At 42.0% G+C, this 26,594-nt stretch overlaps 1 protein-coding gene across 1 annotated transcript; it reads right to left on the bottom strand.

Moving 5' to 3' along the window:
- Positions 1-11,480: 11,480 nt before the first annotated feature.
- YPEL1 (yippee like 1) lies at positions 11,481-25,968 on the bottom strand. The gene is made up of 4 exons (XM_054392696.1): positions 25,701-25,968; positions 14,750-14,793; positions 13,279-13,387; positions 11,481-11,570 (listed from the first exon to the last, which is right to left on the bottom strand). The coding sequence occupies exons 1-4, from the start codon at positions 25,815-25,817 to the stop codon at positions 11,481-11,483; spliced, it is 360 nt and encodes a 119-aa protein (XP_054248671.1). The 5' UTR covers positions 25,818-25,968.
- Between the last annotated feature and the right edge of the window lie 626 nt (positions 25,969-26,594).

The following is a 26,594-nucleotide window of genomic DNA, read 5'->3' as shown; positions in this document are numbered from 1 at the left end:
GGCAACACCAGCCTCCCTCTGAGTGATAGCTCTGCTTTCTCCATCCTGCACCATCTCCACCAATCCTGAGCTGTCTCTTCCCAGCTCCTCAGCTGAACAAGTTCATTTCTCATTGTGTTGTATGGCCACAGACCTCGTGGAGGCAGGCAGAGACATAAGGAAGCCCTTAACTAACTCTGACAGCTTTGATTGTTTGAGAGCAGGTATTTACAGAGAGAAGAACCTGGGGGGTCACATCTGAAGCCACTGCTGTGTTTCCCTCCCTCTCTCCATAAGGCAAACAGACACTGGGTCTGCAGGGATGCTGAGTGGCATCAGCTGCGGGCTGGGGACTGTCGAGGCAGAGCTCAGCTGCCTCGCCGGACCCATGCCCCGTGGAGGCAAGGAAAGCAGTTAACACAAACCAGCCCCACCACAGCAGGGCTGAGGCAAACTTCTCGGCTCCTCCTCTGCCCATCCGATGGGGCTTTTCCCAACTCCAGCCTTGCAGGGCTACAGTAGGTGCTGCCCAACCAACATCCTCATCCTACAGGACCAGAAAGGCTGTGAATCATCTTATTATTTCCAGAATCAAGGTATGCCTGGGAATGTCCCGTCCTGAAGCACTGGCCTGTAAGCCCTATCTGTCTGTGCTGGGTTTGCATTTCATCCATAACCAGCTATTGGGGAGGGGCAGCTGTCACCTCCAAGTGACTTCAAATGGCAGCAAAGGGCTGGGTGTCACCTGCTGTCCCCTTCACCACGAGGACTGAGGGAGCACAGCTCACTCACACTGTCCCTAATCCCTGGCTGCATCACTGCCAGACACTTTGTCAGCAGGCTGGCAAGAAATCAGGCTGGCACTTGCCATGAAAAAAGGGCAGAAAACTGACAGTTACAGGGCCAGGAGCTGTTCCTGCTGTATTGTTATTGGCAACTTCTGTTACATGAAAAAAAAAAAAAAAACAAAACCCCAAAACCACCAACAAAAACCACCACAACAACAAGACAAAATTAAGAATAGATGTAAAAAGCAACATGTTTTTTACTCCAGCTAAGCTGTCAAGAATAAATCATCAGGGCTTTTTTTGCAAACACTCAGCAAGGCTGGAGAAATCTGCTGGGAGCCAGAGAGCTCAGGTCAGGGCTGTCCTGCCAAGAGGCAATTACAGCCTGTCCTGGAGATGGAGGAGCAGGGAACAGTGCCAAGAGTGACTTTGGGAGTCCAGGAATAAGATTATAGGCTGCAGGATCAGCAAAACCCTCCTATGCTTTAGGCCACACCTGAAACCTTTCCAGAAAGGAAATCACCCAGCTCAGCACCACTGTGCCCAGCAAAGGGCCCTCCTGGCACGGGGCAGAGAGGGGAGGGCCGGTGCTCAGGGAAGAATTAATCAGTCAGTAACCTGGCACTTTACTGAAACCAAGGCTCTTGTCTCCTGGTCACCACACCTGCCCTGTGGGAGGGTGCTCCCCACACCCAGCCCAGGCTGTGTCTCACCGTTCTGGAGTGGGGGTGCTCAGAAGCAGACCGCCCCCCCCCCACCTTTTCACGCTCTCAGCCTCTCTGGAGATGCACAGAAGCAAGACCAACATCTTTGCAAGCCCATAAGCATCCCATGAAAGCACAGACAGCAATTTGTAGAGTACCTGGTTTAAAAAAAATGGTGCTGGGAAGAGTGGGTGAAATGGCCAGGTCAGTGAAGCACTAGTGCTGTCCTGCAACAGCTGATATGGAACAAAACAAGTTGCACATTGCTAGATCTTAGCCTGATTTTTTTTTTTCCAGCCTGTATGTGTTTTTTTTCCAAAGATGAGGACTTGGAAACACCCTGCTCACAGCTCAGGGCTGCTTGCTCTGTCAAGGAATCACCACCAGCCTGAGCTTCATTCAGCACGGGGGGTGGCTCAGCCACCTCCCCCTCAGCCCCTGACACACTTTCACCACCCATTAAAATCAAGCCTGTAGCAGGCCACAGAGAGCAACAGCAATGCCAAACCAGACGCCATCCAGAGCTCATACCAAGGGAATGTCATTCAGGACCATGCAGAGGTAGTAACAGGGTGCTGAGTGATAGAGAGCAGAGGGCATGGTGGTCGTCAGGCCATCCCTGCCCACTGTGGGCTTCAGCATCCATCCTGCAACCTGCCCACATCCAGGCAGGTCCCTGACCACATCCCATGCCCCAGCAAGGCCACAGTATGTCCAGGCACAGACATTTTCAGATGGGTTCTAAGCAGTATTAGAGTAAGGCAGGGTAGGCCTAGGGTTAGGGGCTACAGTTAGGCTGATGTTTAGGATAGGGTTAGGATTAGGGCTAGGCTTAGGGTTAGAGTTATCTTACGGTTAGGGTTAGATGTTAGGAAAGTGCTGTGCACCCACCTGAGCTCCCTCCCATCTCCCCATTCTGCTGCATCCTCTTCCAATTGGGTGGGGACACCAGGCTACATGGCACACCTGGACAGACCTGGAACCACCAAAACAACTCTCCAGATGGGGCTCATCCATGGCATTCTCCCCATAAGCAACCAAGATACTGCTGAGCACCAGGATAATGCTCTGCCACAGTGTCCCCCTGTCCTTGCAGCACCCTCCAGCTCAGCTCCTTTGGGAACCTGTATCTCTTCAGCCAGAGCCTCGAAATCTAAGCATCATCCTGGGCTGCAGGGAGCCTCTTAAGGCTCTGGTAGCAGGAGGAGATTTTACAGCCCATTGCCTCACTAATACAGCATGCCTGGGCCTGAGGACCCTGATGCAGTTTGAGCGATGCCTTCACATTCATCTAGAGCCCTTTGCCAGAGGGATCCCCATTAATCCTGCAAATATCACACACTTGTGCCCATGCTACCCACATCAGTCATGTCACCTCACCTCTGCAACACAGCCAGTCCTCGGAGACAGAGCCACCCAGGGGAAGGTGAACAAGATGCAATTATCCTCGCTGGAATTTAGCCAAGGTAGAGGGGAAAAACCTCTGCTCCTGTGATGCAGCCAAGGAAGCTTTGTCTGCTGCACATGGTCAGGCCACCTCTATCTAATCTAAAAGGGAATGGATGGGACCAGCTATTGCATTTGTCTCCAGAAGAGCAGAGATTGCTTTCAGGCCTCAGAAAATACCAAATGAGAAGCTGGCATTGCCTACAAAGCTGAGCCTTCAGCAACATCCAGTGCTCACAGATAAGGTGCAGCCAGCTCATGGCATCAACCAGTCTTAGATCCATCTCAAAGAGTATTTGCAGCTATTTCTGCCCAGGCAAGTGCTGCCAGCAGGCCCCTGACCCAGTAAATGCTGTAACCAAGAGGGGTTTCTAATAAAGGCCTTGGAATCACAGCACATTACAGTACAGACAGCTTTGCTGGATTAGAAACCAGATGAACAGCCTTGAGGGAGATTAGAAATTGCTATTTTGAGAGGGTTTTTTTCAGAGCAGGCTCCATGGAATTGTCAGCCTGAACAGGGCTGGCTGCTGTGGGGTGAGTGGATGCTGCTGGGAGGCTGGGGAGGCAGCGGGGCAAGCACACTCCACCCTGCTAAGGGACCTGTTTATGTTTTCTTCACTGCTCCTCCCCGGCTGGCTGCAGCCATTACACGGGGGAGTCATATTTACATGTTTTGACTCTAAAACATTGAGCAAACAAGGCAAGATAATCATTAACTTGTGGAGCTGTTAACCTTCAGCTGAGTTTTGGCCAGCGAAGGAGAGGTCTTGCCAGAGCAAAGTCTCTGTTTTAGTAAACACTGAAAGAATGATATGAGAAACTTTTTGGGGTTGTGTATTATGGGTAGGTAATTAAAAAGGCATTAAATTGTGTCTCCAGCCTCTATGCTGTGAGAAACATTTCAGTACAGAAGAGGAGAAAGGGGGAAACAGTGCTGCTGAAGCAAAAATCTGTGGGCTTTGTCAGCCTGGGAGCAGAGGCCAGCAAGCAAGACCTAGCTGGAGGCCTGTGGGGCTGCAGATCATTTGTGCTCACTTTCTGTGGAGGCCAGAGGTACAGGTCTGGAGCCCTCAACATAGGAAGGACATGGACCTGATGGAGAGGGTCCAGAGGAGAGCCACAAAAATGATCAGGAGGTTGGAGCAGCTCTGCTGCAAGGACAGGCTGAGGGAGCTGGGGGTGTTCAGCCTGGAGAAGAGGAGGCTCTGGGGAGACCTAACAGCAGTCTGCCAGTACCTGAAGGGGGCCTATGAGAAGGCTGGAGAGAGACTGTTTGCAAAGGCCTGCAGGGACAGGACGAGGGGTGATGGCTTCAAACTAGAGAAGGGCAGGTTTAGGTTGGATATCAGGAAGAAGTTCTTTACTATGAGGGTGGTGGAACACTGCAACAGGTTGGCCAGGGAGGTGGTTGAGGCTCCTTCCCTGGAGATATTCAAGGTAGGGCTCGATGAGGCCCTGGACAGCCTGGGCTAGCTGGGGGTGTTCCTGCTGACTGTGGGCAGGTTGGACTGGATGACCTTTGGAGTCCCTTCAGGCCTGGACCATTCCATGATTCTATGAAACAGAATTTCAGCCTCACTTGCTGGAGGTGTTTAATCAGGAAAGCAGTGACAGGTTAGCAGCAGAGAACAGTGCCTTGTCCTCTGCCTTCAAGAGTCAAGGGCTGGCCATGTGGGCTCCTGGGCTTGGGCCTGCAGGCCCAGCTGGGCAGGGTGGAAACATGAAGGCTTCACTGGATTCAGCAGTGAATCACCCACCACGTGCCTGACCACGAATTGTACCTGCAGCTCCCAAGATAATCCATTCTGGAAGGAAGGGAAGGGGAACCACAAAAAGCCAACACAAATCTGCAGACTTTGGACTGTTATTGCTATCATAAAAAACAGGGAATTGATGAAGAAGAGGAAGATAACTTCAGCAAACAAGCAGAAGCAGATTTGCAGTCTTCCTGGTTATACTAAATAACAAAGTGGAGCACGCCATTCAGTGCAGTAGGGCTTATTGGACCATCAGTGGGAACAGATGATTAATTCAGGCCTCTAAGGAGATTATGGGAAGAAACAGTCTCCTGCCCCAAAGCACAGCTGTCAGGAGAGCTGGGGGTTTCCCAGCTGAGCCTGGCTTCATGCAGTGCCCAACCCAGTGTGGTGAGCTGCAGGAAGCATTGCCTCATGCCTAGCACCAGTGTGCAGGGTGTTGGAGCAGGGACACATCCTTCTCCACAGGGTACACCCAAAGCAGTTCTACTTGCCATTTGACACAAGGCATGGAGATGGGTGGCTTTTGCAGGGGACCCCAACTGTTCCCATGGATTTGCCCTTGCACTCTTTCTGCAGGGCAGGCTGTAAGAGACTTCTCTTCTGCAGGTTCAGCTTTTTTTGTGAGGAGGCAGAACCACTCTCTCAGCATGGCAGGGATCCAGAGCCAGCCCTCCTTGTCCTAGTGCCCTACATACCTTTCAAACCCTGGCTTTATGGCACTTAGCACATGCCTCTCGGAAGGGTTTCACACCGTACAGCAGCTCCAGGTCAACAGACTGAAAGATCACTCTGGTAATATCAGCAGGTTTCTCCTGTGCATGGCAGAAAAATCTATTTTTATTTATTTGGTTAGGAAATGTATTTGTTTAGGAACATCACCCCCCCAGCCCTCAAAAGCACATGGTTTACAGCTGCAACCCAGCTCCCCAATGTAGCAATCCCCCTTGAGCCCAACTGCAAAACAAGCTCCTCTCACCCTTGGCAGCCCTGCTCCCTGTCACAAGATCCCTGACTTCTAGTGAGCTTTTAAAGAAGGTTTTGGAAAAAAGGTTTGTTTGCACAGACAGCACACAGAGCTCCTGCAGTTGCATCCTGGGGGTTTTTCACTTTTAGTGCTGCACCTCTGCGTGAGGGCTTATATCATTCAGTGTTAAAACATTTTAAATAACCTTCCCTGCAGAAAACAAACCAACAAAAACCAACCAACTAACCAAACAAATGAAAAGCTTATTTGATTTTGCTTTAAGTGAAGAAATAACTTGTATCACAATTTGGACACAGTGACTGTTAATGCCACCTAACCCAAAGCTCAAAAAAAATTAACAAGACTTCTACTACATTCAGTAAAGCACCTTCCCTGTTCTCATACTGACAATGAGCACTCAGAGAATCATAGAATTGCTTAGCTTGGAAGATCATCTGCTCCAACTATGCCCCTGCCATGGGCAGGGACACCTCTCAACTAGACTCAGCTGCTCAAGGCCTCATCCAACCCAGCCCTGAACACTTCCAGGGAGGAGGCATCCACAACCTCCCTGGGCAAACTATTCCAGAGCCTCACTGCCCTTGTACTGAAGAACTTCTTCCTAAGATCCAGATTAAACCTACTCTCCCTTAGCTTCAAATCATTCCCCCTTGTCCTATCACTAGACACCCTTATTAAAAGTCCCCCTGCAGCCTTCCTGTAGAATCCCTTCAGGCAGCTCTAAGGTCCCCCCCAAAGTCTTCTCTTCCCCAGACTGAACAACCCCAGCTACCTCAGCCTATCCTCATAGCAGAGGTGCTTCAGCCCTTGGATAATCTTTGTGGCCCTCCTCTGGACTTCCTCCAACATCTCTGCATCCCTCTTATGCTGGGTACACCAGAACTGGATGTAGGATTTGAAGCAGGGTCTTACCAGAGCAGAGTAAAGGGACAGAATCCCCTCTCTTACCCTGCTGGCCACAGCCTTCTTGATGCAGCCTGGGACATGATTTGCCTTCTGGAAAGGCAAATCTGCAAGCAGGTTTTTACAAATTTGAAGTTTAGATGAAGCTGCTTCCAGGATCATAGAGCATCTCAGATCCTCAGCTCTGCAGTTAGTGACCTCACTTTGAATCCTACTCAGCAGTACCACAGAAATGAATCAGCCAACCACTCAGGTCAGATCAGCCTTCACTAGAGGAGAAACAGTTAATGCTCCTCAATTACCTGGCTCAGCAGAGCTGCCTTACAGCCAAGGAATTACTTTGTCCAGCCTCATTTAATCCACAACTACTTTGTTTCTCAGAGGTGCTCTGCTCCACGGGTTGGACCCATCTGGGGAAGAGCCAAGGGAAGGGTGCAAAGGAAGAGACAGAAATAAAACCTCACGTGGGCAGAGTAAGCAAGAAATGGTAGCACAAACCCAACAAGTAACTCAACAAAACAACTGAAAGCTTTTATTGTGATACCTCAAGTAGATACAATATAGTGAAACAACAAATGATGTACAGTATTGCTAGGACAAAACAGCAACACAGCCATGTCACCTGTAAAAGAAAGCATTGTAAAGATTTTAAGAAACAATGAGGCACAACTCAACTGCCATTTATGACTCATGCTTTAGGCCTTAAACCATTTGTAACAGTCCTTTTAAAAAGAAACCTCTGAAGCATCTGCTCCTTTTGCACTGTTGCTACTGCTGGTTGGCTTTTAACACGAGTTTCAATGAAGTTACAAGAGTGTCCAAAAAGTTTAACAATAATTTGACAGCTTCTTCCATTCAGCCATTATCAAAGAATGGAGATGTTTGAAATTTGGTCTGTGAGACTGTAGGTCACTACTGCTGCAATCTGACTGCTGAGATGAATGTGCAGAAAAAGTTCTACAAGCATTACTCAGAGGGAAGTCCACCAGAAATGGTACACAGCGTCCATGAACTCTTCCATTAACTTGATACACCAGTAAGGAATACAGATGGACCATTTGGTTATGGGCATGGTGGTGACTATTTGTCAGAACCTCTGAGGCCAGGTTTTAATACAAAGAAATTTCATAAACTATATTCCCTGTCCTCCTGTGGCACACCGCCAGCGTGCAAGGCACACCGCTCAGGCTGGCCATCACATTAGGCCTTGCTAGTGGGAAGCTAAAAAGGAATTAGAACAAACTTCATTTGCCCAGTTTGTCATTGTAGAGCTTACAATGAACGCAGGGAAATTATATTCTGGCCCTTTTTACTGGCAGATAAAACTGAGATTACCAGACTGCTAAAAGCACGCAGCAAGAGTGGTTAGGGTGATGTGTCAGCAATCCATCACCACATTCTGCAGCTTATTTCACAGCAAGTTTGCAAATGAACAGAATTTTGAGAGATGGGCAGCATTGCCTTTTATTAATCCAAAAGGTACTTGGAGTGACCAGTAACTCCAGTGTTTGGAGGCAGACTCAGTCCTGGAAAGCCATCAGTTAGCGCCAGTATTTTTGACCAAAACAGAGAATGTGTGGTCAGATTTGATTACTAAATTCACGTCAAATTACTTTAGGACAGGTGTGGCTTTAGAGGTTCAGAGGAATAAAAAAACCTTTCAATACAAGTACATTTTTGCTAGCCAATTCCTATGCATCCCAATGAACATCTCTTCTAAGCCAGCTCATAGTCAGTTCATTTGGTCCAAGAAAGAGCCAGCAAGAAACAAAGGTTCACAAAAGCTTTTTGTTACAGTTTATAAAAAAAAAAATACAAAATAAATGTTAAGACCAACAATAAAAATAACCAGTACAAGTAACAAAAGTGCTCAAGTTGGAGGGGAAGTAAACTTGCCCAGAGCAAACACATACAAACTTTAAATATAATCTTTAATATATTACAAAAATTGGTTAGAGGGAAAATGCTTTAGTAATTTTTTTTTTCAAGTAAGTTTATTTTTCTTTCAAATGACTGCTGAAGGGTTCAGTGACCAGACTGACCTCTTCACATCAGCCAGCAGCCATTGCTATCTGGATTCTACTTTCACCAAAACCAGTAACAAGAGCTCTCTATGTCTTTACTTGGGGAGAAAATAATCATCGATGCTGCCAAGCGACACAGGAAGAAAATTCACATTTTCCCTCAATAGGATGAGCCTCAAGATCTGTAACATGGCAGCAGGAAATAGCAATTTTGTGCTAGTTCTACTCTTTACTCCTTATAAGCATCCACTCTTAAAAGACCAAAAAGAATATTGCTTTGTTTGGTTCTCTTAAAAGCCACAAGCATCACATACAGATCATTAACTCTTTATGCCAGCAGTCTGAAGCTCTATGTGCTAAGCACTTGATGAAGTCTCAACCTTTGGCATCAAAGTTAATTAAGGTTTTGGTGAAAACGTCCAGTTTGAAATACAAATAATGCACTGAAGAAAGAGGTTGAGTTTCTAAGTAAGAATCAGACTGTTACAAACAGCATTAAGTTACTAACAAGAGATAGCCAACCCCCCCCCAGTTCTAGAGAGAAAAATCTTTAATGTTACCTGTGTTCTTTCATTTCAGCTCCCTACTGAAAAGCAGTCATTACTCTTGTCTTCAGTCCAGTGTACTGCTTCAGCAAGTCTGCAGCCAGGAAATAGCAAAAGCCCAAAGAGACACAAACTTCCCTTGAGCATGTCCACAAGTATCAACAACTGCAACAGGACTTTGAAGCCAACACAAACTTTTTGCCCATAGCAGTTTTAGTGCCTCCTTTGTTGGCAACGTACATTACAGTGGAGGAAAACAAAATCCAAAGAATTCCAGGTCAAAAAGATCCAGACAGGCTACAGCAAAGCCCATCTTGCATCAATGACATTGTTAAAAAGGAGACTTTGAAGCCTGGTGATGTAAACATCAAGTAGTAACAGGTAAGCCACAAAATCCAGACTGAACACAACTGTTCCACCTCAGGTCTCTGGACTGAAACCCAACAGCTTTAACTACTTCTCTAATTGTCACATTTTTAGCTCCTAACTAGAGATCACCACAGTATCATGAATGCAGTGTAACCAGCCTGCATCAGAGAACGTGCACACAGGGGCAAAATCTCCTCTCTCTTCCTCTCCACAAAAACCCTGGAAAGTTGGTTTCAAAGATTTGCATTGCCCCTATCCATTGGCAGAATTTTTCATGTAGGACAAAATTTCTAAAGTGCAGCAGAGTTCAGAAAGCCTATCAGAGATTCCCCAAAAACATAACAGCAGCCACAGCACCTATGACTAATTTTGCAGGTGCCACGTTAGAATTGTTATTGAGAGAAAATGATTCCATATTGCAAGGCTTCCACATTGTTCAGTTATGGTATTTCTGTAGTGTTAAAGGGTTTTTCCAAACATTTTTGTCCTCAATCATTAAAAGGTTTCCAATACAAAAAGTATCCTGAGACTGTTTAATTTGGAAATCAAGTTAGCAAATTAATGTGAAGTATTTCGTTCAGAGTTTCTTAGAATTCGCATGCACAGGTATCAACAGCTAATATTGTGCATACCTGTGGCAGAAGTTTCTCTCATTAACTCACTCCATCTAAGAAACAGCATGAGAACAAAGGAGAAGCTGTTTCATACACATTTTTACTATAAAAAGGTACTTGGGGATGATTCAGCCAGCAAACCAAGAAACCCTTTCCCCACCCCCAAGTTTTAAAAACTATCTTATTTTATTTTATGAAAAAACTGAGTCAAATTTCCCTTCCCTCTTATTCCCCCCTCCTTTTCCTACAGGTACTAAAGTAATTTTCATGTCGTAGGCTCCAGCCATTTCTCACAAAAATAAATATTTTTGTTCAAATGTAGTAGCAGAAGCAGAATACTTCCAACAAGTTGCCTTGATATCAACCTCTTTGTCCAGTGCATTAGGACTATACAGTTACATGGAACCAGCCATAAAACTTCACTGATGCACAAGTCCCTGTTACTGGCAAAGGTACAGTACCAAAACCTTTTTTTTTAATACAACTAATTTTTTGTTTTGTTTTGTTTTTTTTTTTTCAAAATAGAATGCATATATTTTTTCCTGTCTTTTAATTTTTCAACCTATAATCTTAATTATTTTTTATCCAGCAAACTCCTTAGGGAATATGTTGGTCTTAAATGAACACATTTCTATAGGATTATTGATTTTAAATCCTTCCAAGGTATTTCATTAAGACACCAAACCTCTAGCAGAACCTTTCCCAACAACTTGAGACCTGCTAACTTTAGTCAGTGCAATTGAAATTTTTTTCTTTTTCTTTTTTTTTTGAAGTGAGCACTGTACCTTTAACCAATTCACCTGCAAGATGGTACATAGGTTGTGGTACACTGAAATTTAAAAGAAGAAAGCACTACAATACTGCATCCTCTTCACTGCCAAACACATCAGAAATTGCTACATATAAAAAAGCACCCCATCCCATACATTCTTTCAGACTGCTCAGATACAGAACTTCTACAGGACTGGAGTGTAGGTGTTTAGGCAAGAAGCATGCACAGCAGAAGGTAGCATTAAAGGCATAGGTCAGAGAGAGATACTAACCAGTAAAATCCGTCTTCAATTAGTGAACTGTTTCTCTAGTTGGAGAGTTTAGAAAAAGGTCATCCAAAATGTTCCAAAACAACTGTTCACACAATAATACACATACAAAAGGAGGGAACTTACACAAGGAGAAAAGGCAAACATGGCCTGAAATAGCCACTTACACTACACTACTCATTTGTGAGGTTTCAGAGTTCAGTGATATTCTCAGGGCCATTCTCTAGCCAAGCTCTTCCTTTACTTTGCATTAGTCTTTGTAAAGCATGTTCCACAGAATATTGTCCCAACAGAAGGAAAAAAAAAAAAAAGGTTAAGATTCACTCCCAGCCATTGTCCTTTATCATGTGGGCAAGTTCAATGATAAATTTTCCTTCTTTGTATTTCTGACTGCTCTCAAAAGCATGTTCCTGGAAAGCAGAAAATCAAGACACTGAATTAAACTGGGAATATTAAGTATTTTAAACATCAAAACTTGCATAAAAATTCAAAGCAGAAGGCATTCCAGTTAATATCCCACATTGGTTACACCATGGAGAGAGAGAGGGGAAAGAGAAGATGAACAGAGCTGACACCAGGAATATACTTCTCATAACCAGAATCAGCAAATCCACTTTGTAACAGATCTTGCTTTAGAACTTTCCACATTCCTTTGCTGCTTAGGAAATCTTAAGGCTTTTTTTTTTTTTTAAGAGAAGGTTAGGAAATGGCATGTTACATGTCTTAAATTTCCTTATGTCCCAAAGCAATGAAAAGAGAGAACAGGAACCTTTTCAAAAGCTTTCCCTTGTATTAGTCATCAGAGGGAATGGATTAGGACAATTTCTTCCTGTACAATCAGAAGCTTTACTGAACCAATGAAAACCCTACATGTAACACTTAGAATCTAACCTTTTCAAAACATCAAGCTTGCAGCACAGCTGCTTCACAGGTAACTGTGCAAGTGCACAGGTAGCTTTTCAAATAACAGAACCAAGGTCACATTAGCTGTAAGCAGTGTGAACACAGTACTAGTTATCATAATTCATTTTTACTACATGAATCTACTTTTGCAACCTAAGAAATTAAAGACCCACTCTCACAGTTTAGTGTATGTGGTTGGTGATCTTGCAAAAAAAGACATTACAGAAGTATTAGACAGCTCTAACAGCACCTAGAGCTCATGCTTGTTTTGCAGTCCAGAATAAATTTATCATCTACTACAGCATTCCAGGAGATGTAGGGAAGCAAAACTGTTCTTACAGACTGATATATACAAAAGTACTAGAGCTAACTGACCTAATGTGTAAGGCCCTGCACCTAGGCTGGGGCAATCCTTGGTATCAACACAGGATGATGACACTGAGGACAGCCCTGCAGAAAAGGACTTGGGGGTGCTGGTGCATGAGAAGCATGTCATGAGCCAATGATAGGCACCTGCAGCCAAGAAGACTGATGGCATCCTGGGCTGCATCAAAAGCAGCATGGACAGCAGATGGAGAGAGGAGATTCTGCCCCTCTGCTCTGCTCTGGTGAGACCTCACCAACAGTACTGCATCCAGCTCTGGAGCCCTCAGCACAGGAAGGACATGAACCTGATGGAGCAGGTCCAGAACAGGGACACAGAAATAATCATGAGGCTGGAACACTTCTGCTACAAGGACAGGCTGAGGGAGCTGGGGTTGTTCAGCCTGGAGAAGAGAAAGCTCTAGGGAGACTTAACGGTGGCCTTCCAGTACCTGAAGGGGAATACAAGAAAGCTGCAGAGGGACTGTTTCCAAAGCCTGTAGGGATAGGACAAGGGGCAATGGTTTGAAATTAGAGAGGAAATTTAGATTGGGTGTTAGGAACAAGCATGGTTCTTTAGCATGAGTGGTGGAACACTGGCACAGGTTGCCCAGGCAGGTAGTTGAGGCCCCATCCCTGGAGATCGTCAAGGTCAGGCTTGACAAGGCTCTGAGCAACCTGATTCAGTGGAGGATGTCCCTGCTGACTGCAGGGGGGTTGGACTGGATGAGCTTTGGAGGTCCCTTCCAACCCAAACCATTCTATGCTTCTATAGGTGCTGCTTAATGGCCTACTCATACATCTGTGCTTTAACATATAAAAATGTATCAAAGACTTAAGTATACTGCTTACATATTTCCATCCAAGAGTGGTTTTACAGTTTTCACAATAGATATCTGCTACAGCATGTAAACCTGTTAGAAGAACTCTCTCCTCTGCTGGACCACAGCCCACATTTACCCTGAAAAAAAAGAAAAAAGGAGAACTTAAAGTGCACAAGAATGTTTCTTTTTCTTTTGTAACCTGTTACCCACCTTCTCTCCAGAGGAGAAAAAATTGGCTTTGAGGAAAGAAAAAAAAAAAAAGAGTGCCTAACTTATTCACTGGTGTAAAAGTGACTTTCTCTGTAACACTGAGCTGAAGGACAGGAAGAAGAAAGGGGTTTTGTGTTTGAAGTGGCTAGTCTCAACAGTTAGCCATGCCCACTTACTCCCATCAACAAATACAGGGTAAATAGTTAAACTTGCAGGTCTCTTCAATTTGAGACCTCTTTAATCAAAGTCTGTACCAGTAAGTCAGCACCAACTGCTGAGTTTAGAACCAACTCCAAACTAGCAGCATTGAAAAAGCCTCATAAATATTTCCTTGGTACAGACCAGCAGGCAAAGCCATGATGAACCAACAGCAATATCAAAACAAAACACTCCATGAAATACTGCATGAAGCATGGGCAGAAAACACTAGGCAAGACTAAACAAAGTTCTCAGTTTTACACAAGAGCAAAAATTCTGCCACTCTTGTTACTGTATTACCAGATCCTCATTACAACAATCATACTAAAAGTCCCAAGTCACCACTGAGCTACTACACATAAAGAGAACGTCGAGGATGTGCATTCGAATCCTTTGCAGATACATTATCCTAAAATAGACTAAGACACTTAATTGCACTTCTTTTCTTCCAAAATAGTGCCAATTCAACAAACTGCTGAAAAATGAAGACAAAAATACAACCCTGCATGCTGGAAACTTAATACATCCATTAGCAAACTCAAAGAGCCTTTTATCGTGGGTAGGACGTGCCTAAAATTGCAAATATTAGCCTTGATAAGATCACAGAGGCCTTCTGCCTCCAGCATATTTGCCATATTCAAGGTCATTTAAGATGTACCAAGTTTATTGAAACATTAACCTGTACATGTATTTCACTATCACACTGGAAAATTCTTCTTTAGACTGCAGCAGAGTTGTCTGAAGCAAATTTATAGTCAAACAATAGATTCTGACTTTTGGAATACCTTAGAATAGCAGCTCTTAAGACAGTCAAAACTTTATAGACAAAAGGTATTTCACATTAACATCTTTCCCTGAACTTTCAGCTATTAACAGAATTACTTCACATACAAGATAAATTAGTAAGTGTAAAGGGATACTTAGGAATTAGCTAAGTAGCTCTTAAGGAATTATTGCTGGTGAGCAAATCCAGCATTAAAAAGAATAAGGCAAAGTACAGCCACACGAATTCTTTCTGTTTTCTACCCATGAATCATACCCAAAACATTCCAGTCTGTAGGTAGTGTGCATAACCAGGATAAGATACTTACACAGAATTAAAGAGGTAGGCTCGCCCCTGGCTTCCCTGGAAGGACTGCATTGAGAAAAAAAAAAAAAAAAGAAAAAAATTGCACTTGTTAAAAACCACAAAACCCCCCACATTAACCAACCAACCAAGGAGTTCCAGAAAGATGTGTTAGTAAGCATATAACCATCATACAGATAGGAACCTGTCCAGATGAATTACTTTATACCACTTCCTCATAGTTAAGCCTGGTCAACGTTTTCAACCAGGATAGATTTTTAGAAACCATTTTGTTAAGTATTGTTGTTCGAAACAAGACACCTGCAATGCAAGAAAAACAGATTTCTTCCCTATCCCTCTGCAAGATACCAATTTGCATTTTCCTAGACATCCTTCATGCTAATTGAACTAATCTGCTTTTAACTCTTAAGGGAATTCTTTCCATCTTGCTGTCATCTCCTGCTGCACCCAAAAGATGATTTATTTCCATTTCATTGCATCTTGATATACAAAAACAGTGAAATTCTGGACCAAGCATAAACCCAGCACACTGTACTCAGGAGCTGCATCTGATTGGTTTGTAAGCTTGGCTTTTTAATAATAAAACTGTTTTCATAAAATGCCCAAGTACAGACCTACATTTCCAAATCTCTCACATCCCTCATAGATTATGGACAAAAGATGACTGTAAAGGGCTTCTTGGCTAGATCTAAATTAGTGGTTTAGCTCAGAGCAGTAGCACAGTTTTGAAGTATCCCTCCTAATCCATACACTTACTGGAAGCTGGTTTGGCTTGCAGAGCACTTTCAGTGCCTGTGAACTACATCTTTCTTCCTTCTGTACCAAAACAAACCAGAAGCTCTTCTGCTGTGCATTCTACAAATGATACTGAAGACATGGAGGCCTGAACCTATGATGAACAGCCTTGAGCTACAAATACCTTGGCAACACTTGTGAGCAGACTAGATCCAGCCATAGGTAAAGCTTTCAAAATATCTGTCAGACATCACTGCTGTCACCTGCTGATTTGTTCCTTCTGTATTGCATTACTTGGCAATTCAGACAGCCATTGCTTCCCATTCAAACACAAACACATGGCAAAGGAATGTTCTTTTTTCCCTCTTCCATACTGAATTCCATTTTAAAAGAAATCCCTTAACTGCCTTTGTTTCTTTTTACTTCTAGAACTTTCCTTCCCTAACCTACTTTCAAAGAAAATTGACAATTTTATCCATGCTGAAGAGAGAGTAAATTTTAAAGAATTCCTGCGGTTCTAGTATTGAAGACCAAAGACTAATTTTCCTGAAACCTGTGATAGATCAGTGTGGAAGGTTTTTGGAAAGCAAGATCTCATTTTGAATATTTTTTAATTATTTTACTAACGTTAGGCATGGAACTCAATAGACAGAAGTATATTTCTGCAATGGATTCTTCTTCTGACATGCATTTAGTTATGTAATTAGAAGCCACTTGATACCAAAAACAGATATTTTGCCAGTCTAATGATTAGCAACACACCACCAGTAACTGTCATACCCTAGCTACTTACTCAGAACTGTTTGCAAAAAAACAGATGTAAAAGGGAAATGTACATAAATGAACACAAAGAAATCCATGACTCTGGACTACTGCAGGTAGCACTGGGAACAATGTAGTTAGTTACAGCCCTTGGATACTCATAAGATCTCACCTTGGGGGTGAGAAGTTCTTCGTAACAGTTTACAGTGCCAATACTTTAGCATATAGTGTTAAGTGGAGAGTTTCATTCTATATCTAGAGCAAAGACAAAAGAAAAGGTACTCTCTCCATTAGCCCAAACTGCAAGCCTTACTTTTCACAAGGCAAGGAAAAAAAAATAGTACAGTGAAAATTAAAACTTCAGGTAAGACTGACCCTGAAAGGAGAGACTCACTTGAGTCTGAACAGCTCTGCCAGAAAGGAATCCTTACACCTACCTTCAACAACAACAACAACCACCCCAATCACCACTGCTTCAGTTCTCCTGAGATACTTAAACATGCATCACCAAATTGGCAGAGTGGTACAAAGCCCAGTCCATAGAAACGACAGAATTTCTATAGGGTAAGCTACAGCCAGTGTCTCTCAATCAGTAAGGAAGCAGAGAATGCTTACTGCTGATGAAAAAGCAAACTATTCATGCATACGTTCTCAAAACCTGCCCATTAACAAATGAGTAACCAACCCACGTCAGCCATGCATGGATTTACAGACAACTACAGCTGTGCAACCCCAAAATTTATTAGGAAAAAACCAAAGGAAACACTTTAAAGGTCTTGGTCATTAAGAAATAAAATTAAACTACAACTTCCTTGTTCCATGTACCCTAAATATCGAGGAAAAAAAACTTTCAAAGCCATGATGACCATTGTTTTTTGTTAGGCTATTGTGAAAAATTTGAAATTTAAAAAGTTGCAGCCATTTCTTCTGGCTTTAGCAACTCTAAGTTGCTGATTAGAACTCACAATTTTTTTTTTCACACTGCACCAAGAAATATTCTCTCCTGTGAATGAAAAATCATAGAATCATAGAATCAAGAAGGTTGGAAGATACCTCAAAGATCATCGAGTCCAACCTGTCACCCTAAACCTCATGACTATCTAAACCATGGCACCAAGTGCCATGTCCAATCCCCTCTTGAACACCTCCAGGGATGGTGACTCCACCACCTCCCTGGGCAGCACATTCCAATGGCCAACCACTCTCTCTGTGAAGAACTTTCTCCTCACCTCCAGCCTAAACCTCCCCTGGTGCAGCTTGAGACTGTGTCCTCTTGTTCTGGTGCTGGTTGCCTGGGAGAAGAGACCAAACCCCTCCTGGCTACAACCTCCCTTCAGGTAGTTGTAGACAGCAAGGAGGTCTCCCCTGAGCCTCCTCTTCTCCAGGCTAAACAGTCCCAGCTCCCTCAGCCTCTCCTCATAGGGCTTGTGCTCAAGGCCTCTCCCCAGCCTCGTTGCCCTTCTCTGGACATGCTCCAGCAATTCAACATCTTTCCTAAACTGAGGGGCCCAGAACTGGACTATTTACATTCAACTGCACATGCCAATTGCTTGTAATTATTGTGGAGTTTCTTGGTCTGGTCCTACACAATCACTTTTTTAACTACTTATATGCCATACATGAAGTTCCTCAGGTAGCTGGGAAAGAAGACGACTCCAGAACAAGTCAACAGTCAGAAGTCTACATTATGCAATTATTTCTGCCAAGCTTATATTTAGTCTTGACTTAGAATCACCTAATAAAAGCTTTCCTTTGACCCTACATTTCTCAAAATTAAGCAGAGGGCAGTAATGGGATGCCTGGAACAAGCAGAAAAAGCAGCTCTTCCACTCTCTTTTCATAAGCTGCAAAAACCTCTAGCTAAATGAAACAGAAAACACAGGTTGGGAAAATGCTGCTTTAGTTTTTCTTGTTCTCTGACATATTTTCAAAGATTATTTTTCTTTTCCTGCACCTTTTGCTTTGTTGCCTGCAATATGCTGTACTCTCCTAGGTTTTTTTTCCCCCCTCAGAAATGGCCATCCCCACTACCTTCTGATTTTTGGGATTATCAGGATAGACTGGAGGCAGAAACAACGCAAACCAGACCCTTTCCTTGTACAGTGATTTTCAAAAGAAAATCTGTTCACAAACATCCCACTGCAAAAAGCTGCTCCATTCCCACCTTCTCTAGCTTCCTGTTAGCAGAGTTTGGCTGGTTCATCTGATACCATCTCTTTTACCTACAAACATGTTTAGAGGCTAAATATTACATTTACATGCCATGGAATAATTGCTTCTTTGCCCAGCTGTGAAGAGTGAGATCCTCCATGTTTGCATCACTCACAGAATACTTGACAGCAACCTGTAGTAACTTGTGTTACTATGTTCCAAAATACAGAACTTGAGTCTAGGCAGCTCAGACTTTCCTTTAAAACCAGCATCCAACCACAACATCGCTGTGTCAGTAATTGAGTGCAGAACTCTTACACACCAACTGAAGGAAGAGCACTGTAAAGAAATCAAACTTTAAACTACTGTGCCTTTTATTTTTTCTTAGGGATTTCTTCACTTGTCAGAGCTTGGCAGTCATCATTTCTTATTCTCATGAACAGCTGAGATGTTTTTTTCCCCCTGAACAGTATCAGACACCACAAAAAGGTGTACATCTGTCACACAGGCATTCTCCTGACCACAGAATACTGACTTCTGTGTACAGTTCCACCTACTATCAGGTGTAAGAAAGATTTATCATCAAAGCTCTACTTCCTGATGCATCCTATTACTAGAAATGAAAAGAGGACAACTCAGTTTTGGCACCTGAACTACTTGCTAAGCTTGTAACTTGGCAATACACAGAATATTTTGCATAACCAGAATGAAAATCATTTAATACCAAACAAACATTTGTTTGTACCAAGTTTCTCACACTCTGCACTGCAGGATTTAGTTATACTGATTGGAATGTTAAGAAACTGGCAGGTTAAACACCTTGTGTGTGTCAGCTCCTCAAAGGAAATGAAAGAGAGGAGACTCCTTTAAGTGGCAGTGCCAAGGACAAACAGGCATAACCGTTCAAACCAGTCTCCAGACAAACTGCTCTTCTACAGAGCAAACACTACCTGTGCAAATGCAAACTTTCACTTTGCAGCATTTGCTGAGCCCTTTCAAGACTGCTAGCTGCATGAACCATAACTAGAACAGAACATGCTACAAAAACTTGGTCTTCAATGTGTGTCTTATCTACTAGAGAGCAATTAGAAGACAGGGATAAGTGTGACCAACTGTGAACAATGATTTGCATCAACCAGGAACTTCGCTTAGAAAAGCAGAATAGTTCATCAGTTCACCTAATACTGGCAGTTAAACCAAATTTGCTTTAAGTCTGCCTTTTAACGGTCCTCACTTAATAATATTCCACTGATTCATGAGCTTTTTCCCCTTGAGAATCCACACCATTGTCTAGCTGTCCATTCCTACAGGAAGATCTACAAGACTCATAGCTTTTCGTTGTTTCAGCACCATTAGAAAGTACCTAGAATGTCAGACAGTGCAAGCAAAACTGTCCCACTGTGCTTAGGAACTATACAGAAGCTGACTGCAAGAACAGCTTGGTATGATGATTTTTTTTTTCAAGTCATGTGACAGACCTCTCATCAATACATTTTGTAGTAAAGCAACTTCATAAACATCTCACTCGCACACTAGTACATACCTGCAGAATTAGATATGATCTGTGCTTCTAAGTTAACCCCACCATTACTTCTTACACCAGGATTAGCTGTTTTCATCCAGGAGAAAAGGGACTATCAGTTAAACAGAACACGTAAGTACTGCTCTAAGGCATACCTAAGAGCATGGCTGGGGGAAAGGAAGCTACTGAAAGGCTTACCCAATTAATTATTCCCCACAGGTGGGATTAGATTGCATGACTAGAGATCCTGCTCTGCAGAAAAACTACCATCCTAGCATGTATTAAAAGTATGGCAGACACTGTTATCAGCAAGCCAGCATTTTAATAAAGCAAGTCAAAGTTCAATATGCAGAGAATATCCTTTAAAAAAAAATCTACCCCAAAAACTGCAGGCCTGAAAATTTGGCAAATTACATTTCCTGAAGTGAAGACTTTGTCAGGCAGGACAAGTTATCCTGAGTTACACAGCATCTTGAATGTATTTCAGAAATAACTATGGCAAAACACCCATACTTCCCTTGCACACTTTCCAGCTCCTTTAAGCCTTCAAAATCTATTCTTGGATGTTTTCCAAAGATCAATTCTTGTCCAAAAACTAGATTCTTTCCCAAAGAGAAAAGCAACAATGACAACAACAAAAAAAACCCACCTAGAAAAACCTGAAACAAAGAAACCAAAACACACACACAAAACCCAAACCAAACAAAAAAAAAAACCACACAAACAAAAAAAAAAACAACCAACCAACCAACCAAAAGAAAAAAAATAGAAGCTTCTTAGAGAAAAAAATATTTATGGAATTAGGCCTATTTTTAACTTTTTCAGCAGGGATCAAAATGGCTTTCAAACATACCACAGGCCCACCTGTCTTTCCAAGCACTCCTTGTATCATAAGCAAAGAGGGATCACCAAATTGAGTCAAGCCAAGATCAGCACATTAACTTAAAGACAGTAAAGTCTTTAAAAAAATTCCCCTTGAACTCATCAGTTAAACACTGGAAGGAAAAAAAAAAAACAAAACAAACCCCACAACAGATTGCCAAGCAAGGCTAAAAATGTTTTGGCATTTAAGCTGAAGGCTTCTCCTTCTCATCAATAATTATAACAGCAGACATACTGAATGCCTTAGAGAACTAAATTTAACCACCAAGACTGCTCCTTTAGACATAGGGAGCAAGGATTTCCCCATGAAATCAATGGCATATATATTTTATATATATATAAACTAAGCACCTTCATGCAGAACTTGTTCTTGAAAATACTGACACACCTAATCTTGTCTGTGACTTCATGTGACTTTTTCATTGCAAAGCATATCTGATCAGAAGAATGACATAAAAAGAGTGGCAGTATTTATAGAGGCACCTCTACAAAGCAATGCAGCTTTTCTTGCATCCCCAGCATGAAGGCACACTGTAAAATGCCTCTGTTTTTCATGCAGGTCAGCCACCAGTAACAAAGCATTATCATTTGCAATATAGTAAGTTACAAGATGTCTATTAGGCATTTGTATTTCTCTGTAATTTGTTGGACTATGCCTGGATTTCTAACCAATTACTGGAACCTAATAGGTGCAAGCCAGTCTTGAGTGCTTAGGAACTTGAACACTTCAGTATTTGCCTCCCATAAAAGCTATTGCTAATAATCACTGCACATTCTCTACCATTTACAAACAAACCAGAAGAAAGATCTCTTTCACTTAAGCCTTTCACAAAACTTAATTTTATAATCTCTAAGAACAGCATAACATTTCATACAGGCCACACAAGTAGCAACTTTCTCTGGGCTTCAAAAAGTCTTACAGAAGTTTTTCCTCAAAACTTAATTATGTCCAACTTTTAAATTGTTTGGGGTTTTGAAATCATTCACCTATACCATTTGATTGCTTTTTTTACTTGAACATATCAAATCTAACAAGTGCCTCCTATGGCATAATTTTTTTTTGCCTTGTTCTTTATTAAGGTCTGTGGATGCTTGCTCAGAGGTTACTTCTATGTAAAGACTGGTACAGTCCTTCTAATCAGTTTTGGAGTTGTTTCTAATGTTTAACATTCACTTTGAAGTCTTTGCCAAAGACACAGAAGATCCAGACTTGTTCACTATGCAAATCAGTGTCTATGATGTACCTAACACCACTTCAAAATTACACTCACTACACTTAGAAGTCATTGGTTTGTTACTTCTCTTATGCATTCTTCAAATCAGTGCTTGATTTCATCCAAGGTGACTGGAGTTATAAATTATGGCATCTGCACATAGCTGTGAATAGTTTCAGCTGTACAAACATCTCTACTGCTGACCACCTCCTAGTCCAGGACTCTATTCTACACCAGCCTTCTTCCCATCCCTCACCCTTCCCCAGGTTTCTCGCTAGATACAAAAGGTACAAGGTTACAGAGTGAAATTATCCAGGAATGAGTTGATTTCAACAGTAGGCAACACACTGAGTCCTTTCACACTTGCAGAGGAATCTAAAACTACAGATAACGATGAATTGCCTTCTGCAGCTAGAACATTCTTATACTGTCTTATTAGTCTGTATTCATTCCTAAGACAATGCCAAGACCCTTGGGTTGCCCTTTATCACCAGAAAGGGCACAAAGAAAACACTTGAAAGACCTCATGCTTTAATTCTAAAGTGTATCTCTTGATCCTGCTGCTCGAACAGAAATATGATGAGAAGATTCAAGCATGCTGCCATCCTTGTCAGACAGTTGGCATTGACAGCTCTCAAAAGCAGAACTGCTGCAAATCTGAGGACCAGAATCAAAGGGATGATTGACAGAAATATGCAGCACTCCTCTTTTCCATGACAGGCCAACATTTAAGAGAAACATCACTCATTTCATAGCAGTGCTTGCTTTTCATCTCGAAGTTGGAAACAGTGTCAGGTGTAACAAGTGCTTATACCTCAAAGCACAGCAGAAAGCTAGTTGTGGTTGCTTTAAATTGAGTGCATCATGGATCACTCAAAAAACATGGGGCTGAGGGGACACCCAAATGAAGCAGTTGGGTAACAAATACTGTTAGCCTTTATCTGCTGAAGAGAATGTGTGGCACTATAATTCTAGAGTGAAAGTGTAGAGAAAGCATTTGGAAAAAACTGAGACAATATGCAACCAAAAACCTGTGTTTAGTTAAGTTTCATGCACAGTTTCAGCTTTGAACTAGGCCCTCAAAGTAAGTTGAATAGTAGAATTCTGTTCCATCAATAAATCTAAACCAGCACACAAACCACCCTGTTCTTCGACAACTTTAGGTTGTACAGAACCAACTTGTTACACTTCAGGTTAAGTATTTTTGCTGCAGCTGGGTAGTTATAGTTACCAGGGTTAATCCAAGTTTAATGCACATAATGTGCATCAGTGATAGCACCAGGAGAATTTCAGAGAAGAGATTCATATAAAAAAAACACACTTGGAAGGTACATCCATTTGTTAGTGTTTTTCCAGCTGAGACATCTACATGCTAGCTATGATATTTCTTCAGTTTTTGCTTTCTAGCTTAAGCTGTGTTTCCATTTCCAACAAATCACATCTTGTTTCCTTCCAACACTTCTCTTGCCACTCCCAGGACAGCACTACTTTATTTTTAATGATCCTAGTGTACCCAACTATTGCTTTGCAGTTGTTTTCATCAGAAGAACTTCAAGGCCAGAATACATCCAAGTTAAACTTAGGGGAGGGTGAGTTTTTATAAAGCTATGTCCAAATACAAGTACAATAGATGATAAATATTTTTTATTTTACAAACATACAAAAATATACACCTCACATTTGAATGTATTTCTCATTATCACACAGATTTAGACAGTAAAATATGGTCAAGAAATCTTAAGTTCACAGAATAAGGATCAGCTATCAAATAAGCATATGGTCAGCATGCAAGTACAGAACCTTCTGTAAGGTGTCTTCTAGAAAATTATGGAAGCTAGAAATAAAGCAGGATCCACATCTAACACCCTTCCCAACACCTTCAAGAAACAACTTACTAATATTTGTATTTACTAGACAGATGTAAGATAGTTCTGTTCTTTAAACTGAATATTTGATTTCTTTTAACGTTTGAAATTTAGGGAGCTGATAAAGGCACATGATGTGCTTAAGAACACATTCAAAATATTCTGCTGATCAAAACTCCCAAGACCTTTGAGAACTGGCCCATGTTACTAGTAACTGTGGCAGTTTAGTCATCATGCAAAAGCCTAAATTCATTAAAAGAAAAGCTTCCTATTAAGTATGTGTGCTTGGATTACATTTGTTTGACAAATTTATACATCTCAAGAGACACAGCTAGCAAAGTCTCATTCTTCCTGTAGGCATCTACAATGTGAAGCACAGGAAAGATTAATCCCTCCTCCTGGTTTTTGGCAGTGAGTGATGAAGGTGTGAATGCTTGTCATTTAGAATCCAGTGTTGCCAAAAAGACCACTTACACTCAAATTCTGAAACAAACATGGATGCAAATTAAATTCAAATACATTCACATTACTAGTTGACTATTTCTCCTGGCTTGCTGACCTTAAAAATAAAAGAATGACTATGAGGAAGTTTTTTCAAGTTAATACCAGTACTACAAGTCCTTCTTCATACCACTTCATGTATGTAGCTAGCCTACACTTTCACAGCTGATGTGCCACATTTGAAGTTCCATGCCCCAACACAGATACAAGAGAAAGAATTGCTTAGGGGAAGATACTAAAAGCAGAGCAGAAGCAAGCAATAAGCAACACTGCTAAGAACTGTCACAAATTTTACTATTCAAATTGAGAATTTGTCTTGAGATCTGAAAGACCAAAAGTATTAGTTACACAAGAGAAACTGGATGGGGAAATCCCATTGTTCCCTGACAGCCTTATACAGGAAAAATTAACAGATATACTTTCTCCTCAGCCAAAGAAAACTTCAGTTCAGAAGCAGCAGCATCCTCAACCCTTTCATGTTCTCAAAACTCAAAAGCAGCATCACCTTAATACTGACAGACACACAAACAGGCAGGAGCAACAGATCAAGTTAGTTGTAAAGTGTTTGCCACCACATTTTATTTGATGAATTAGTTATGTGGAAAGCAACTTAAGAGGTTTGAAAAGCAACTGAAGTGCTTGCTCCAGGACACCAGTAAGAGCAAATTCATCAGGATTTGTTGAAGGAAAAGAATGAACAAGTCTGAAGTATTTATATCAAGCTTCAAGTTTTTCTACACAGTTCATACATCACAAATCTTGGTTTCTTCCAGTACATATGAGAAGGAAAGGCCTAGCCTGTTTCAAGGACCCATACATCCCCTAAGCTTAAGTTTAGATAGCCCAATCATTTTGAACACCTCTGGCTAATCATATTCCTTAGGAACTATTATACAGCAGAAGTAAACAAACATTTGTTACAGATTCCATAGAAGCGGAACATTCTGGAAACAGTTTTCTGGCCTTCAGACAAAGTCAAAAATAATCTTTATCTGGAATAACCTGTATTTCCCTACCCAGAGATCATTGTTTTCTTCTGATAGTTTTCCTTAGCAGACTTTTCAGATGACAGCCACAAGCATTACCTACCTGACAGCAGACAGAATAATATGGAGAATACACAAGATCAGCCTTTATGTTATATTCAAGTTTCCAGAATATATCCAGTCCACAGGACACAACAGGTATGACCCAAGAGTGAACACAAGGAAGATACTTTGGAGTACATATTCATTTGCATCCCTTATCTACTGTGAGCACCGATACAGTGATAACCATTTTGGTTAAGGCATAATTCATGAGGTCTCTAAACAAACCACTTGCCTTGGAGATCAATTCATCATGATTGGCTAGATGGGCTCTGCAGTGGATACAGCTGTAGGTTCGATGACAGTTTGGCAGGTAAGCCTGGAACGTTTTTGATTTTGTCATTTTTACCATCTCTGCTGGTGGCTCCTCACTCAGCTCAGGGCTGGCACTTGAAGAGTTACAACTTTGCTGGACTCGCTGACAAAAGAAACACTGGAATATGCAAGCAAAAGCCGTTGTTGTTCTGGAGTGTGTGTGGCACTTTCCACACAAATGACAGAAGAGAAACAGTCACAACCTGTAGGTGAGAAGAACAGAACAATTAGCAGCTTACAACAAGGCAGAATAAGTTTGTAATTCAACAATTATAGACATAATGCAAAGTGATATTCAGAGCAAATGCCTGGCTGCACTACAGCCCCCTCTTTCCCTACGAAGCTGCACAATTCAAGTCCCATTAAACAAAGTAACAAACTGTTTCACCAATGGCTTCTGCTCCGTAACACTTCTAAGGAAGGAGATAAAAACAGTTCTCCACAAAACACAAGCACTTCCTACAATCTACCAGGTATACTCCAAGACATCCATGCAGAGAATTACAGCAAAAAGGCAGGGAATTAGAGAAAGTTAATTGTCTTCGAAGTCACAAGGCACCTAGGAAAACACCTACAATAAACATACAGATACTTGCACTTCAGCTTTCAGCAAAACTCTTGCTGTGATCACATCTAGCTTGGCTTTAGGTCAAATACCATGTTTAGATGCTGCTACCTTACTCAGGGATCCTTCTCTTTCAAGTTCAGAAGAATACCTTTAGGCAACAGCCTTTTTGACCAGCGAACTAATCCAAGCTAATGAGATACTTCCTCATTTGACCAGAATAGTCTTAATGGATACTACCAAAAATCA

This window comes from Indicator indicator, chromosome 26 (genome assembly GCF_027791375.1).
Source record: "Indicator indicator isolate 239-I01 chromosome 26, UM_Iind_1.1, whole genome shotgun sequence".
NCBI classification, from domain to species: Eukaryota; Metazoa; Chordata; class Aves; order Piciformes; family Indicatoridae; genus Indicator; species Indicator indicator.
Note: the sequence above shows the minus strand (reverse complement) of the source record. Positions and strands in the feature narration are given on the sequence as shown.